The sequence below is a fragment of the Diorhabda sublineata genome, chromosome 6 (assembly GCF_026230105.1).
Source record: "Diorhabda sublineata isolate icDioSubl1.1 chromosome 6, icDioSubl1.1, whole genome shotgun sequence".
Classification (NCBI taxonomy): domain Eukaryota; kingdom Metazoa; phylum Arthropoda; class Insecta; order Coleoptera; family Chrysomelidae; genus Diorhabda; species Diorhabda sublineata.
In genome coordinates, this window is record NC_079479.1 from 4755130 (window position 1) to 4770444 (window position 15315).

At 31.4% G+C, this 15315-nt stretch overlaps 1 protein-coding gene across 1 annotated transcript in view; it reads right to left on the bottom strand.

The window, feature by feature from the left end:
- Nucleotides 1-15315, bottom strand: part of LOC130445025 (hemicentin-2-like) — a 517421-nt gene that overhangs the window by 30294 nt on the left and 471812 nt on the right. The window contains exons 10-11 of the mRNA XM_056780490.1: nt 11591-11743; nt 1503-1653 (exon numbers count right to left, since the gene is read on the bottom strand). Coding sequence (XP_056636468.1) covers nt 1503-1653; nt 11591-11743 — 304 coding nt within the window. The remainder of the gene's footprint in view (nt 1-1502; nt 1654-11590; nt 11744-15315) is intronic.

Here is a 15315-nt window from a genome sequence, read left to right on the forward strand (position 1 = left end):
GCAGTAGCGGTTTGAAACGAACGTGTTTTTCCTCGTGCAGAAAACCATGAGTGAAGAAAAACAGTATCAATCACAAATTTATCGTTAAATTGAAAAGAACTCCGACTGAGTGCTATATATTGTTGCAAGAGGTCTCCGGGGACAATTCTCTATCTCATACCCGTATTTTTTACTGGTGTAAGCGCTTTAGTGACGGCCGAGAGAGCACTGAAGATGACCAGCGCCCAGGTAGCCCTGTGACTCCCTAAACAGTGATCAAAATCAACCAAATTGTGCGTGTAGAGAAATTTTAGACGAGGAATTACACATGACTGTGTAAAGTTGATGCCAAAAAATATGACTCTCAACTAAAAGCTCTTGCGTCAACGTTTCTACTCAGATTTCCTTGAAAGGTTATAAAAAGATCTGATTTGAAAGGGACCCGATTTGAGTCGATGGATGTGGAAAAGCATAAAACGGCAAAGCTCCTAAGGGCCATCACCAAAGAAAACTTCCAGCACTGTTTAGATCAATGGAATAAACCTATGGAAAGATGTGTGGCGAGGGAAAAGGAGAATATTGAGGGGAGAGTTAGAGTGTAGGATAATTTTTATAATAAAACTCTTTTTCGTAACCAATCTCTTTATTTAATATCCAGGCCGCGTATTTCTTAAACCTTGCGGAAATCAAATAAATCTGTCTTATAAAAGTTACCTTTGTTTTTACCACTAAATCATAAAACGCGATAAAATATAGGGTGTTTCATTTAAAATTTCAAAATTGATGTTGATATGCTTTACATTAGGGTATAATCCAAGAGTCAATAATCTAAAAATTACTTTAAATACAAGAACTTTTATCATTAAAGTTTTTTTGATAACTCTTACAGGTTTTGAGAAAATTATGTGGGTAACCTTATGTTTGACACCCTGTATAATGATTATCGTGAATGTTTGGCTTCTGGTAGATCCCTTTTAAGTCTCCAGCAGTAATCTGTTTAGCATTTCTGGACTTTTTTCCATTCATAGCGCTTTTCTATTAAGGAAATGTCCTGACGAAATATTTCGCCTTTTTCATCACACACAAGTTCATTGATTAAGTCTTTGTTATTGTCTGCTTTATGGTTTCCTAGGAAATTTTGGACAACATCCACAAAACATTTCCAGACGACTTTTTCCTATTCCCGAATGATTCAGCAATATTTTGAGTAATCAAGCTGTAACCCAATATTCTATAGCTTTTAGTGCAACTATGAATCATTAAAATGATTACGTTATACATTTCTGAAGTATAGTAACTAAGGAAACGTTATTTTTAGGGTTAAAATACACTTTTTTTTATTTACATGTTGTTGATGATTTGATAAGTAGCGAAATAGATCGAAACGTTAGTATTTCATCTGATTCAAACTGTAGTTTTTAATCAGAAGAGATCCAAAATCAAGACAATTTAACACAGAATGTTTGAAAAATTTAGCTGTGCTCAAATGTCCTTCAAAATATGACATTCATTTGATAACTTACCTCCGTCAAATCCTCTTTTGCATGTAATCATTACGGAATGATGACTAACATTGGCAACGTTACATTCGTGTGGAGGATCCGGGCGACTGGCTGGCGTAATGTGAAACGTACACGGAGATGCTTGAGATCCGATATCGTTCTGACCCCAACACTGAAAAATTAAATTATAAAGTTGTTCGTCTTGTTTTAGTGTCACGTTATATAAAAAGTCGTTTTATCTAGATAAAAAATTTATGACGAGATACCCCCAAGGACTCTATCCTGAAGCGTTAAGATATAAAGTTCCTCGAATATATTCCATGAGAGTAAAACACTCTCTGTTTGTATTGTACAAGCTTTGAGATAAATATTCAACTAAATTCCTGTTAACCAATCAAATTGAAATGTTATATGCTTCATAATATATTAAACAATAATGGTAATTAATTCAGTTAAATTTTTATATCTATTTCAATAGATGGCGCTTTTAATATTAATTATTAAAATACAAATTTCGGTTATAACATTTTGATATAAGTAATTGAAGACTTGTGATTAAAACAGTGTTATGTTATGCCCATTGTGAACTTTTGACTTTAACATAAGCATCATCCAATCGAACCAACATGTTGAACTTTCCTCGTAATTGCACTCTTACGGGTTCACCTATCTATTGTTGCCTAACCTGTGGTCATGTTACAGTTTGTTCAAAGACAATCCTTCCATAGGAGGAATATTCTTATCCATTATTTCTTGTACTGAGTTCCCTCCGAAATTCTGTTTAGGGGGCTAGAAAACATGCCTGTTTTCCAAAAACTTCAGTCGCTGTATCCGCACTTGTAAAAATTCATATATTCTCTGCAAAACACGAATCTGAAGCCACCATGTGAAAGTTTTGAAATCGTGGAAAAGTCTTTGGATAATAAACTACTATTGGTTGAACTAGCATTCTTTCAGTCCTTATCCGAAGAACTAGAGCCATTGCTTAAACATTTTCAAAATGATTGGCTCCTAACTCCATTTCTTTATGAAGTCCTGATTTCAAAAAAGTGCAAGAAATCGATTTGAGACATGCGTTAAAAGAGGCTTTGACAAAATGCATTGGGGCCAAGAAGGACATGTAGATCTTTCGCAAGAATTGTAGAAACAGTTTGATGTTTCCAAACCTTTGGAAAAATGCCACCTTAGAATTCAAATAAAATAAAAGCCATAAGTTTCGTTAATCCCAATAAGATTGACAACAATCCAGAACAATCCGTCCAACTGATGTCTGAAACATTTGTCATATTGTTAAATGCAAATAGATGCAACGCCATTACATTGCAAGAAGCACACAGGGGCTTTAGACATATTCTGACGAATTAGATCATTCTAAATAAGATGAAAAACTATTCCAGATGTGATAGAGTAGATAATTTTCGGATGGAAAAGTTTTGGAATGTTTAGAAAACGTGGTGCGAGTTATTTTTATAATTTCTCACGGCAATGAGACTACAGAGAAGGTATAATCTGTCAATAAGGAAATTTTGGTTAAAATTTTGAAAGAAGAATCACTTATAGACCAAATATTACTGTAGAACTTTCTACAAATAAATTGGTGGACTAAAAAATGTGAATATGAAACTGAAGACAAAAAACTAGAAAAACAGAGAAAAATAGTAGAAACAAAAAAGATAAAAATCATTGACGACTTTCAAAATCAGCTTACAGCAGTGGAGGAAAAATTAGTTCAAATCAACATAAAAGTGTAGTAAATTCACGAAGGTTCAACGGGAAAAATGTGAAAACCAACCTGGAAAAACCGGCAGAAAGCGGGTAATTTGAATTTTAATTTTTACTAGACACCCTGTTATTGCAGGAAATACTTTTCCTCAAAGTACTACCTTTGAATAGCAATGCATTTTTCATAACATTGAATATATTTTTGGAAGGCTTTCTTAATGCCACACATTGAATTACTTTTAACACATTGATTTTCAAATCACCCCATTGCCACCCTAAGCAAATACAGTTGTCAGAAATCAAATCACTATTAGCACATTTATTTGTGGAGACGCCTATATTTGAGAAAAAAAAATGAAAAAAAAAAGAAAAGTTCAGAAGTAAAAGAAAAATGGGAAACTTTTGACTTATATTTTTTTTCAATTATTCATCAAATCAAAAAAAATATGAGGCAATTTGATATGCTTTAATGTGAGTATTCATTAATGAAAACTTTCAATGAGTAATGAAAAAAATATATAGTATAGTCAAAGTCAAAAGTTTACATTGGGCCTTTTTCTATATTTTGTTATCTCTTGCTGTATTTGACTTGATTTTCATTTTTATAATTGATTTTGAGTTACCTTATCGATGATAAACGAAATTTTTTACCACCCCATAAAATATTCAAGAGTTTTCCATTTTTCTTTCACTTCTGAACTTCTCTAACTGTAAGGGTCATTTTTTTTATCTCAGACATTCAATAGAATTTCTAAAACTTCACCACTCTCATTATTGTCGAGTCTCGTTACCACGTCTTTCGTTTCTGTCGCTGTCCACATGTTTTTCGCTTCATTCTATCACTCTAGAAAATTGCCGTTTTGATCCTTTGACCTCGAAAACTTATCGACAAAGAACCGATTCAACTTTCGTCTTGAACCCATAACTTTTCCAAGCTGTTTTGCAAATTCCAATTTTTAAGTTTTAACACACATTCACCACAGACGTGCTTCGACTGAACCGATACGGAATCAGGAATATTCACAAACATAGATTGATGTGGCGGCCATTTCTTATTTATTGATACCGAGTGTATTTCTCCAATGGATTTTCCTCTCTCGATTCTTTTAATTAAATGTCTCTGGTAGTTGGTGCTACATTCGCTTAGTGTGGCAATGGGGTGTGATTTGAAGATCAATGTGTTGAAAGTGATTCAATGTCTGGCATTAAGAAAGCCTTCCAAAAATATATTCAATGTTATGAAAAATGCATTGCTATTCAAAGGTAGTATTTTGAGGAAAATCAAATTACCCGCTTTCTGCCGGTTTTTCCAGATTGGTTTTCACATTTTCCCCCTTGAACTTTCGTGAATTTACTACACTTTTATGTTGATTTGAACTAATTTTTCCTCCCCTGCTGTAAGCTGATTTTGAAAGTCGTCAATGATTTTTATCTTTTTTGTTTCTACTATTTTTCTCTGTTTTTCTAGTTTTTTGTCTTCAGTTTCATATTCACATTTTTTAGTCCACCAATTTATTTGTAGAAAGTTCTACAGTAATATTTGGTCTATAAGTGATTCTTCTTTCAAAATTTTAACCAAAATTTCCTTATTGACAGATTATACCTTCTCTGTAGTCTCATTGCCGTGAGAAATTATAAAAATAACTCGCACCACGTTTTCTAAACATTCCAAAACTTTTCCATCCGAAAATTATCTACTCTATCACATCTGGAATAGTTTTTCAGCTTATTTAGAATGATCTAATTCGTCAGAATATGTCTAAAGTCCCTGTCTGCTTCTTGAATGTAATGGCGTTGCATCTATTTGCATTCAATAAAATGTCAAATGTTTCAGACATCAGTGGCACGGATTGTTCTGGATTGTCAATCTTATTGGGATTAACGAACCTTATGGCTTTTATTTTATTTGAATTCTAAGGGGGCGTTTTTCCAAAAGTTTGGAAACATCAAACTGTTTCTACAATTCTTGCGAAAGATCTACATGTCCTTCTTGACCCCAATGCATTTTGTTAAAGCCTCTTTTAACGCATGTCTCAAATCGATTTCTTGCACTTTTTTGAAATCAGGACTTCATAAAGAAATGGAGTTAGGAGCCAATCATTTTCAAAATGTTTAAGTAATGGCTCTAGTTCTTCGGATAAGGACTGAAAGAATGCTAGTTCAACCAATAGTAGTTTATTATCCAAAGACTTTTCCACGATTTCAAAACTTTCACATGGTGTCTTCTGATTCGTGTTTTGCAGAGAATATATGAATTTTTACAAGTGCGGATATAGCGACTGAAGTTTTTGGAAAACAGGTATGTTTTCTAGCCTCCTGAACAGAATAGTGCAAGAAATAATGGATAAGAATATTCCTCGTATGGAATGATTGACTTTGAACAAACTATAACATGCCCACATGTTAGGCAACAATAGATAGATGAACCCGTAAGAGTGCAATTACGAGGGAAGTTCAACATGTTGGTTCGATTGGATGATGCTATCAACTTGTTATGCCTGATTGGCTCACTCAAAATTATTGAAAACTCCCGTCACATCACAGGTTTCTCCGGCTTTGCGAAATTCACGTCTTTTTCCCGGTTTTCCCGGTTTTTAAGGCTCTAAGACACCTTGAATAAGTATCTAATAGTCAGTATACTCAATATTTTGCAGTTTTTCGTTATTAACAATGAGCAGTGGCTATTTGAATAACGCTTTTAAGGCACTATTAGTGGCTAATCCATACATAAAAATGCCTATTTAGTGTTTTGAAGACTTCATATTTACCAAACATAAGCAAACACTTGTGTTACAACACAATTAGTATCATAGAAGTTTGTTGAAGCTTTGTCACAGCAATTATCAACATTCCATCTGCCTTTTACATTAAATATTATTTTCTCTCACTTTATTAAAATAGACAGGTATTAATTTTGAACTACCTCTTCTACTAATTTTAATAGAAGAAAAGTAAATTGAGACACCCTCCATATATTTGGAGTTGTGTAACATCTGATTCCTTAATTGGTTCTTTCGAGCTAACAAATAATTAGAATGTATCTTTAATTACATTCCCTTCAAGAACATTTAAACTAATTAATAAGGGATATTTTCTCGACGAACTTATATCCGATAAGACTGAATATGTAAGTAAATTGGTAGCAGTTTGTTCACTTTAACGTTCTTCATTATTGTTTTGTTATTCCTCAACCTATTGACACGAATTAAACGAAATTTTTTCACTTTTTTATTGGTTAAACAGACCAAATATAAATACTTAACACACTGTTTAAACTACCACCACACTGACACTCAAAATTACACTGTCTGACACGCGTTTCGATAAACAAGTTATCATCTTCAGAGACCGATTGTAAACTGTTTACTATTGGTGTAGTGGTAGTGTAAGCAGTGAATATAACCGAGGGTTGCATAAATTCCAACTTAGAGAAAATATAAGAGCTCCAATTTATTAAAGAATTCCCTTATTCCACAGAGCTGTCATACTCGAAATAGCTTAAGGTGTTTTTTGAACTGTGAGAGTTGTGAGTAAGTAAGCTTGGCCTGATCTCATTAACCTTGACATCCCTATCCCCAGAGATCCAGAGTAGTTGTACTGCCAGCCAGCCATTGAGTGTCCATGCTCTAAAACACTGATATTTCCACCACTGTTAAATTACATTCCTTAGTCTTACTTGAAAATATGCAAAATCATGGAATCCCACAAGTAGAAGTAGTTTTGTAAATTAAACCGATGATTTTTGTTATATATGTTAAAACCACAATTTGAAATACACCAGAAACAAGCCCATACTGACTTTTTTGGAATTTAATAGGAAGATGAACAAACATATATATGATTTATTTTCATCTGGATAATATTAAAGGCATAATTAGAGTTAATAGATTGTCTGATCCAGATTATAGAAGAAAACCTGAGGAGTATTCGGTACAAATGCCTTTAGCAGTCTTCCTGAACTTCCAAAAGATGATACTATAGCAAAAGCGCTAGTTTAATGGGAAAGGTCATGAACAATCTCATAAGGGACTGACCACGATTAAAAGAAAAGAAAGAAAAATTGGAAGCAGTTAATTTATTGTAGATCCACATTCGCCACATCAATGACTGAAACTGAATCTTATGCTTGGTGTTCTATGGCTCGAGCAGTCAAAATTTTCTTAAGAATCATAAAGCAGAGAATTTCATGAGTTTGTGGACACTATGTCTTCAAATTTTATTAATTATAATATGAGTATAATTATTCACTACCTCATCTATATTAAAACTTATGAGGTGGTAGTGAAGAGTGAGTAGAAAGACCTTAATACTATGAAAGATCAATTACTAAGGGATATCCAAGTGACTTTATATTTGAAAGTGATATTTTTGAAAGATAATTCATAATTGGCGCAGTCGGAAGGATTCGTGCGGATTGTGGAATGAGTTTTTTTCCTAATGTGTAGGTGACACATGTAGGACACGTTGTTGGATAGTTGTTCAATGTTGCAGTTTGCATAAGGCGGTAAAAACGCACCTAAACATGTTTCTATGATTTTACTTCTACTTATTTAACGAAGAAAGGGATATAAAAAATAGTTTTAAGCAACAATATAGTAATTGTTGTGATAATGAAGGAGGTGAAAGGTCGAAGGCGGAACGGATCTATTGTCTTGCGATTTCTTCCTTCCCCAAATCAAAAACATCGTAAAGGCAATAACTGTAACGCTGTCGGAGATTCAACGAGGTATTTATTTGTCTTATATACTTGTTTTTGATCAAGAATGTAAAATGGAAAAACTGTTTAAAAATATAACGTACGAACATAAACATGCTTCAATCGATTTCTATCGGTTTTTTGTAGTTTTTTATCAAAAATGTATAATGGACAAACACGCAGACTGTTTCAAAAAAGAACTAACGAGCATAAACATCATTTACTTGATTTCTCTCAGTTTTTTGTAGTTTTGATCAAAAATATATGATGGATAAAAAAGTAGATCGTTTCAAACAAGAACTAACGAACATAAACTTTATTTACTTGATTTCTCTCAGTTTTTTGTAGTTTTGATCTAAAATATATAATGGACAAACAAGTAGATCGTTTCAAACGAGAACTAACAAACATAAACATTATTTACTTGATTTCTCTCATTTTTTTGTAGTTTTGATCAAAAATATATAATAGACAAACAAGTAGATCGTTTCAAACAAGAACTAACAATCATAAACATTATTTACTTGATTTCTCTCAGTTTTTTGTAGTTTTGATCAAAAATATATAATAGACAAACAAGTAGATCGTTTCAAACAAGAACTAACAATCATAAACATTATTTACTTGATTTCTCTCATTTTTTTGTAGTTTTGATCAAAAATGTATGATGGATAAAAAAGTAGATCGTTTCAAACAAGAACTAACGAACATAAACTTTATTTACTTGATTTCTCTCAGTTTTTTGTAGTTTTGATCAAAAATATATGATGGATAAAAAAGTAGATCGTTTCAAACAAGAACTAACGAGCATAAACATCATTTACTTGATTTCTCTCAGTTTTTTGTAGTTTTGATCAAAAATATATGATGGATAAAAAAGTAGATCGTTTCAAACAAGAACTAACGAACATAAACTTTATTTACTTGATTTCTCTCAGTTTTTTGTAGTTTTGATCTAAAATATATAATGGACAAACAAGTAGATCGTTTCAAACGAGAACTAACAAACATAAACATTATTTGCTTGATTTCTCTCATTTTTTTGTAGTTTTGATCAAAAATATATAATAGACAAACAAGTAGATCGTTTCAAACAAGAACTAACAAACATAAACATTATTTACTTGATTTCTCTCAGTTTTTTGTAGTTTTGATCAAAAATATATAATAGACAAACAAGTAGATCGTTTCAAACAAGAACTAACAATCATAAACATTATTTACTTGATTTCTCTCATTTTTTTGTAGTTTTGATCAAAAATGTATAATGGACAAACACGTGGACTGTTTCAAAAAAGAACTAACGAACATAAGCATTATTTATTTGATTTCTCTCAGTTTTTTGTAGTTTTGATCAAAAATGTATAATGGACAAACACGTAGACTGTTTCAAAAAAGAACTAACGAACATAAACATTATTTACTTGATTTCTCTCAGTTTTTTGTAGTTTTGATCAAAAATATATAATAGACAAACAAATAGATCGTTTCGAACAAGAACTAACAAACATAAACATTATTTACTTGATTTCTCTCAGTTTTTTGTAGTTTTGATCAAAAATATATAATAGACAAACAAGTAGATCGTTTCAAACAAGAACTAACAAACATAAACATTATTTACTTGATTTCTCTCAGTTTTTTGTAGTTTTGATCAAAAATGTATAATGGACAAATACGTAGACTGTTTCAAAAAAGAACTAACAAACATAAACATTATTTACTTGATTTCTCTCAGTTTTTTGTAGTTTTGATCAAAAATATATAATAGACAAACAAGTAGATCGTTTCAAAAAAGAACTAACAAACATAAACATTATTTACTTGATTTCTCTCAGTTTTTTGTAGTTTTGATCAAAAATATATAATAGACAAACAAGTAGATCGTTTCAAACAAGAACTAACAATCATAAACATTATTTACTTGATTTCTCTCATTTTTTTGTAGTTTTGATCAAAAATGTATAATGGACAAACACGTGGACTGTTTCAAAAAAGAACTAACGAACATAAGCATTATTTATTTGATTTCTCTCAGTTTTTTGTAGTTTTGATCAAAAATGTATAATGGACAAACACGTAGACTGTTTCAAAAAAGAACTAACGAACATAAACATTATTTACTTGATTTCTCTCAGTTTTTTGTAGTTTTGATCAAAAATATATAATAGACAAACAAATAGATCGTTTCGAACAAGAACTAACAAACATAAACATTATTTACTTGATTTCTCTCATTTTTTTGTAGTTTTGATCAAAAATATATAATAGACAAACAAGTAGATCGTTTCAAACAAGAACTAACAAACATAAACATTATTTACTTGATTTCTCTCAGTTTTTTGTAGTTTTGATCAAAAATGTATAATGGACAAATACGTAGACTGTTTCAAAAAAGAACTAACAAACATAAACATTATTTACTTGATTTCTCTCAGTTTTTTGTAGTTTTGATCAAAAATATATAATAGACAAACAAGTAGATCGTTTCAAAAAAGAACTAACAAACATAAACATTATTTACTTGATTTCTCTCAGTTTTTTGTAGTTTTGATCAAAAATATATAATAGACAAACAAGTAGATCGTTTCAAACAAGAACTAACAAACATAAACATTATTTACTTGATTTCTCTCAGTTTTTTGTAGCTTTGAGCAAAAATATATAATGGACAAATACGTAGACTGCTTCAAACAAGAACTAACGAACATAAATATTATTTACTTGATTTCTCTCAGTTTTTTGTAGTTTTGATTAAAAACATATAATGGACAAACAAGTAGATCGTTTCAAACGAGAACCAACGAACATAAACTTTTTTTTACTTGATTTTTATAGATTTTTTCAGTTTTTGTTAAATTTGTTATATTAGACAAACACGTAGACCATTTCAAAAAAGGACTAAGGAACATAAATATTATTTACTTGATTTCTATCTAATTTTCTATATTTTTCGTTGAAAATGTATATTGGACCAACACGTGGACTATTTCAAAGAAACCAACGGACAAAAACATTTCTCACTTGATTTCCCTTGGTTTTTTTGTAGTTTTTGATCAAAAATATGTATTTTACAAACATGTATATTTCAAAAAAACCAACGAACATAAACATTTTTCACTTGATTTCTCTCGGTTTTTTGTAGTTTTTGATAAGAAATATATATTTTACAAACACTTTTAACGTTTCAAAAAAGAATCAACGAGCATAAACATTTTTTACTCGATTTATATCGTTTTTTTTTGTAGTTTTCGATCAATAATGCATATTGGATAAACATGTAGCTCGTATCAAGAAAGAGCCAGGCATAAACATTTTCTACTTAATTTTCATCGAATTTCTTAGTTTTTGTTCAAAAATGTATATTGGACAAATGAGTAGACCATTTTTAAAAAGGACTAAGGGACATACATATTTTTTACTCGATTATTATAAAATTTTTTTGAGTTTTTGTTGAAAAATGTATATTGGACAAAAAGTTTTTTCGATTTTTTCTGTCGTTTGTGTTTACAAATTGGTACAACGTCTGAAAAAATCAGTGTCGTTGTCTTAGTGCGGCAGAAAGTTACTTTGAAGACGATCACATTGTAAGTTATAATTTTTATAATTATTAATTTTTACCGCATATTTTTCATTACTTGTCACACCTCGTATATAGATTAAGTTGAATTAGTTTCTTCTAACAACTGACCTGTAAAGTGCCGTAGTCTGCTGCTACCCTTGGCACGTACGTCAGTACACTGGTACCTCCGGTCTCGGTCTTAAAGTCCGTCAACTCCCTGAAAACCCCAGGGGTGCTGTTGAAACTCCAACGGAACGTCGTTGCTATGGGCTCTGCGTCGACCTGAAACAATAGAGTGTCGAAGAAGGTGAACATCGACGAATCGAAAAATTACTTTCGGGATTATTTTGAAAAGTTTTGATCGCTTAAAGCCGTCTAATGAAAATCTATATCCGCCGAACAAAAATATTTTTTTTTCATTCGGGGTAAAAAGATAAATAGTTTTGAAATTTCTTGGAAACAAACTTCTTTTTAACTTGTTCACAGCAATATCAAATTTAATGTTATTGAATATTTTCACTCTGGTTGAGATAATATTCAGAGGGATGTGAAACCGAGCTTTTGCTTTCAATATCAATTGTAACATTTCTTCTTCTTTGAAATTTCATAGAAAATTCAATATCATAACATTTCTAACGCCGTAATAATATTTGTTGTACGTTTTCTTGGGAAATCCTCTAGTCCATCATTTCAATACAATATAGACGCTATATTTTTGAGATACAAGAAAACTACGAGTCTTTTCAGAACTAAGATTTTATTTATGTTCCAAGTAATCGATAACCGAAGTTTCCATCACTTAAAAGCTTGTAGCTTTCAAATAATTACTAAGCAAAAGTTTTTTAGGTTAAATAGCCATGGTAAGCGTATAGTTGGATTCTGTTTTGCCTGTTGTATTATTTAGTTCTTAATTCATGATTCGTTCCTAGGGTCTCTGCTACTGTTGCTTGTCTTTTAGTCTGTTTTTCACCTAGATTCTATCTTTTCCTTCAAAAACCTTCCTAAAATATTATTTCTACCTTTCCATGACACCTTCTTCGTTGGTTATTATATCTTCCCTCGTATTTTCCATGTTTATAAGTGAACCAGAAATCACACATAACCAAATTAGACTGTTTTGGTTTCCATATTGTCTGCTGGATATTTTTTGTACATATTTCATTTTTCTGTTTGGGTTAGTGCTCCTCCTGCTTGTTTTTCAATTTCTTTGTTTCCAATCTCGTTTCTATTCTTTCCCTCCAAAAGATTTTTAAAATTTTTTCTCACATCTTTTTATTTATGAATCAGAAATCACTCATAGTTAAATAAGGCGAATGAAGTGGATGTTTCTTGTCTTGCTCATTGCACAATCGAATTTCTGTTGATGATTCTTCATATTGACAACTTGATTGCCATAAAGTTCCTTCCGTGTCAATTTGTTTTTGATTATTTTCCATATTATAAAAGCTAGTCCTATAATTAGAATAAAATACTAATTGACAAGGTTCTATTCTATCTTCAGTATTTGTTTCTTCTGGATATATCACCTTAGAGACATTAAGAACTTCGTGGAGGGCGATCTCTGGTATTCAAAGAATAAAACACATTTTTTTAAAATCTTATAATTACTAGAAAAAATTTTATAATCAAATACGCAATGAATTCATACTGAATCTAATAACTATTGTAATATTAGAGTCAGTTTGTTTATCGCCAATCTCTATGGAGATAGAGGGCCTCTAAATAGGACAGCTGTCTCCGACAATATTTATCTTTGACATATAGACATTTGCATTGATATGTGATCGTGTACAGTACGAGAACTCATCTTTGATCTCACATACAACACATACGCAAACTAATCATGATAAGGGTAATTATTTTATGGTAATCGTTTAAAAATTTCTTACCTATGTATCGTTGATTATATATTTGTTGGTATCGGTGGTCTAGCACAGATAATATGTTGTGAAAGATGTCTCAAAATTGACCATGAAGTTAATACTAAAGATAGAGGAAGCGCGGTATGGAAGCTTCTAATTGGATCTTTAGTATCAACTCTATCTATAAATACCAATTAAAATTGAGTAGAGATGAATAGTGAGTGGTGAACTGATGCTCTTCCTTTCTTTTCTAATAGTACACCAATACAAGTTCTATGAAATTGACTTTAACTACTGAGTTATTCATAACAAAGATCCAAAACTGAATTATGAAACATCAATAACGAATTAATGTATGAACACTCTGTAGTGTGCTTTTTTCAATGATATATGGAGAGGTGGAAGATTAAGAATCACTTCTAGAGCTGATGGGTATGTTCTCTTGGTCCTGGTTACACATATGCAAGCTGTACCTTCGATATATTGATTTTCGTGGTGTTCAGACCAGTTTTAGTGGTCACAGGTTCAAATAAAAAGTTTTCTATCAATAATCCCGAGAAAAAGTATGAAGAATTTGGATCTGGTGATCTAGTAGACGGTTTATCGCTACCAATACAATAATCGAAGCTATAGAGGGATCGGAAGTTTCCAGCCCCTACGTCAAATCAAATATTAGGAATGTTTGTACATGTTGGGATAACTTTCTGATGAATTATACGATATAATTAACATTTCTCACTATAAACTAATGCTTGAAGTAGTACGAAATGATATTCTGCAGATAATGGCACCACAAAGACCATTTGCTTTTCGTACTAGTGCAAAATACTCACATCTATGCAATCTGCCATAAGATATTCTTTTGGGAAATGATGAAGATGTTAGTTGTGTCTCTTGTGGACCTAAAAAATGACCTTTTGTCTTCGCTCCACATTAAATATGGAAGCTATCAATAAATAGGGTGAAGAGACAAGTCTTTTCCTAGTAATGGCAAGTTCAAGGAGGGTTTTTTCACTCAGCAACAAACTAGAAAGTTGGTAGGCGGTATTAATTGCATAGAAAACCTTACAACGCAAGAGCTTGAAGCTACATAGCCTTCGGTAATGTTGGAACTCTTCCAACACGCGTATAGTTATTATTGTGTGATATCATCTCAACCATTTACCAGTAGAGTAGCTGATGATCTAAAAAACAACAGTTTTTTAGATTTAGATATTTAGCAATGCCCCTGGGATTCTAGCAAAAGTGTTCACTTGTCAATCGTGTCACTTTACGAAGAAATCGTATTATTTCCAACAAAATCGAAATTACCTCTTTTGCTCTCAATTCCAGGAGACGTAATCTTCCTTGTTGATATTTTTCAAAATTCTCATTAACTATTTTATGTCGTTATTTTATCTTTTAATCATCTTTAATGACATATTCATTAAGATTAACATATACTATTGTGAAATTATCGATTCTATTGCCAAAGGAAAGAAATTTGTTCAGTCGGAACATTTAGGAATTAATGATAGTATAGATCAAACCGTGATCTTATAAACCGGCTTTTTATATCCCTTTTTGGAATCAGTTTCAAGGGTATCAATCTGTTCACTCCTAGATCTCATATATCAATCTCCCCGAATTCTCCGTAACTGAAAAGACCCGTATTTACATGCCTCCGTAGAGATTTCACAAAAAAAAAATCACAAAGGAAATGGCCCATTAATTAACTGTATTTTATTTTCTTTTGTTTGGATAAATAATTATAAATACGAATATGAGGAACCTAACTTATTATGAAGGAATACATATAAATTATTTTTAGTATAAATTTAATTAGGTATATAAAGAAAACAAACGCTTATTTCAACATGATTGCTTCGTCTCCATGAATCATAATGGTCTCACATAGCAGACAAAACTAAATATCAACCGCTAAGCCGTCAGATTTGAACTCAATGTTAGTTATTTAAAAAAAATCGAATCGCATAAAACTATTTGGATTCT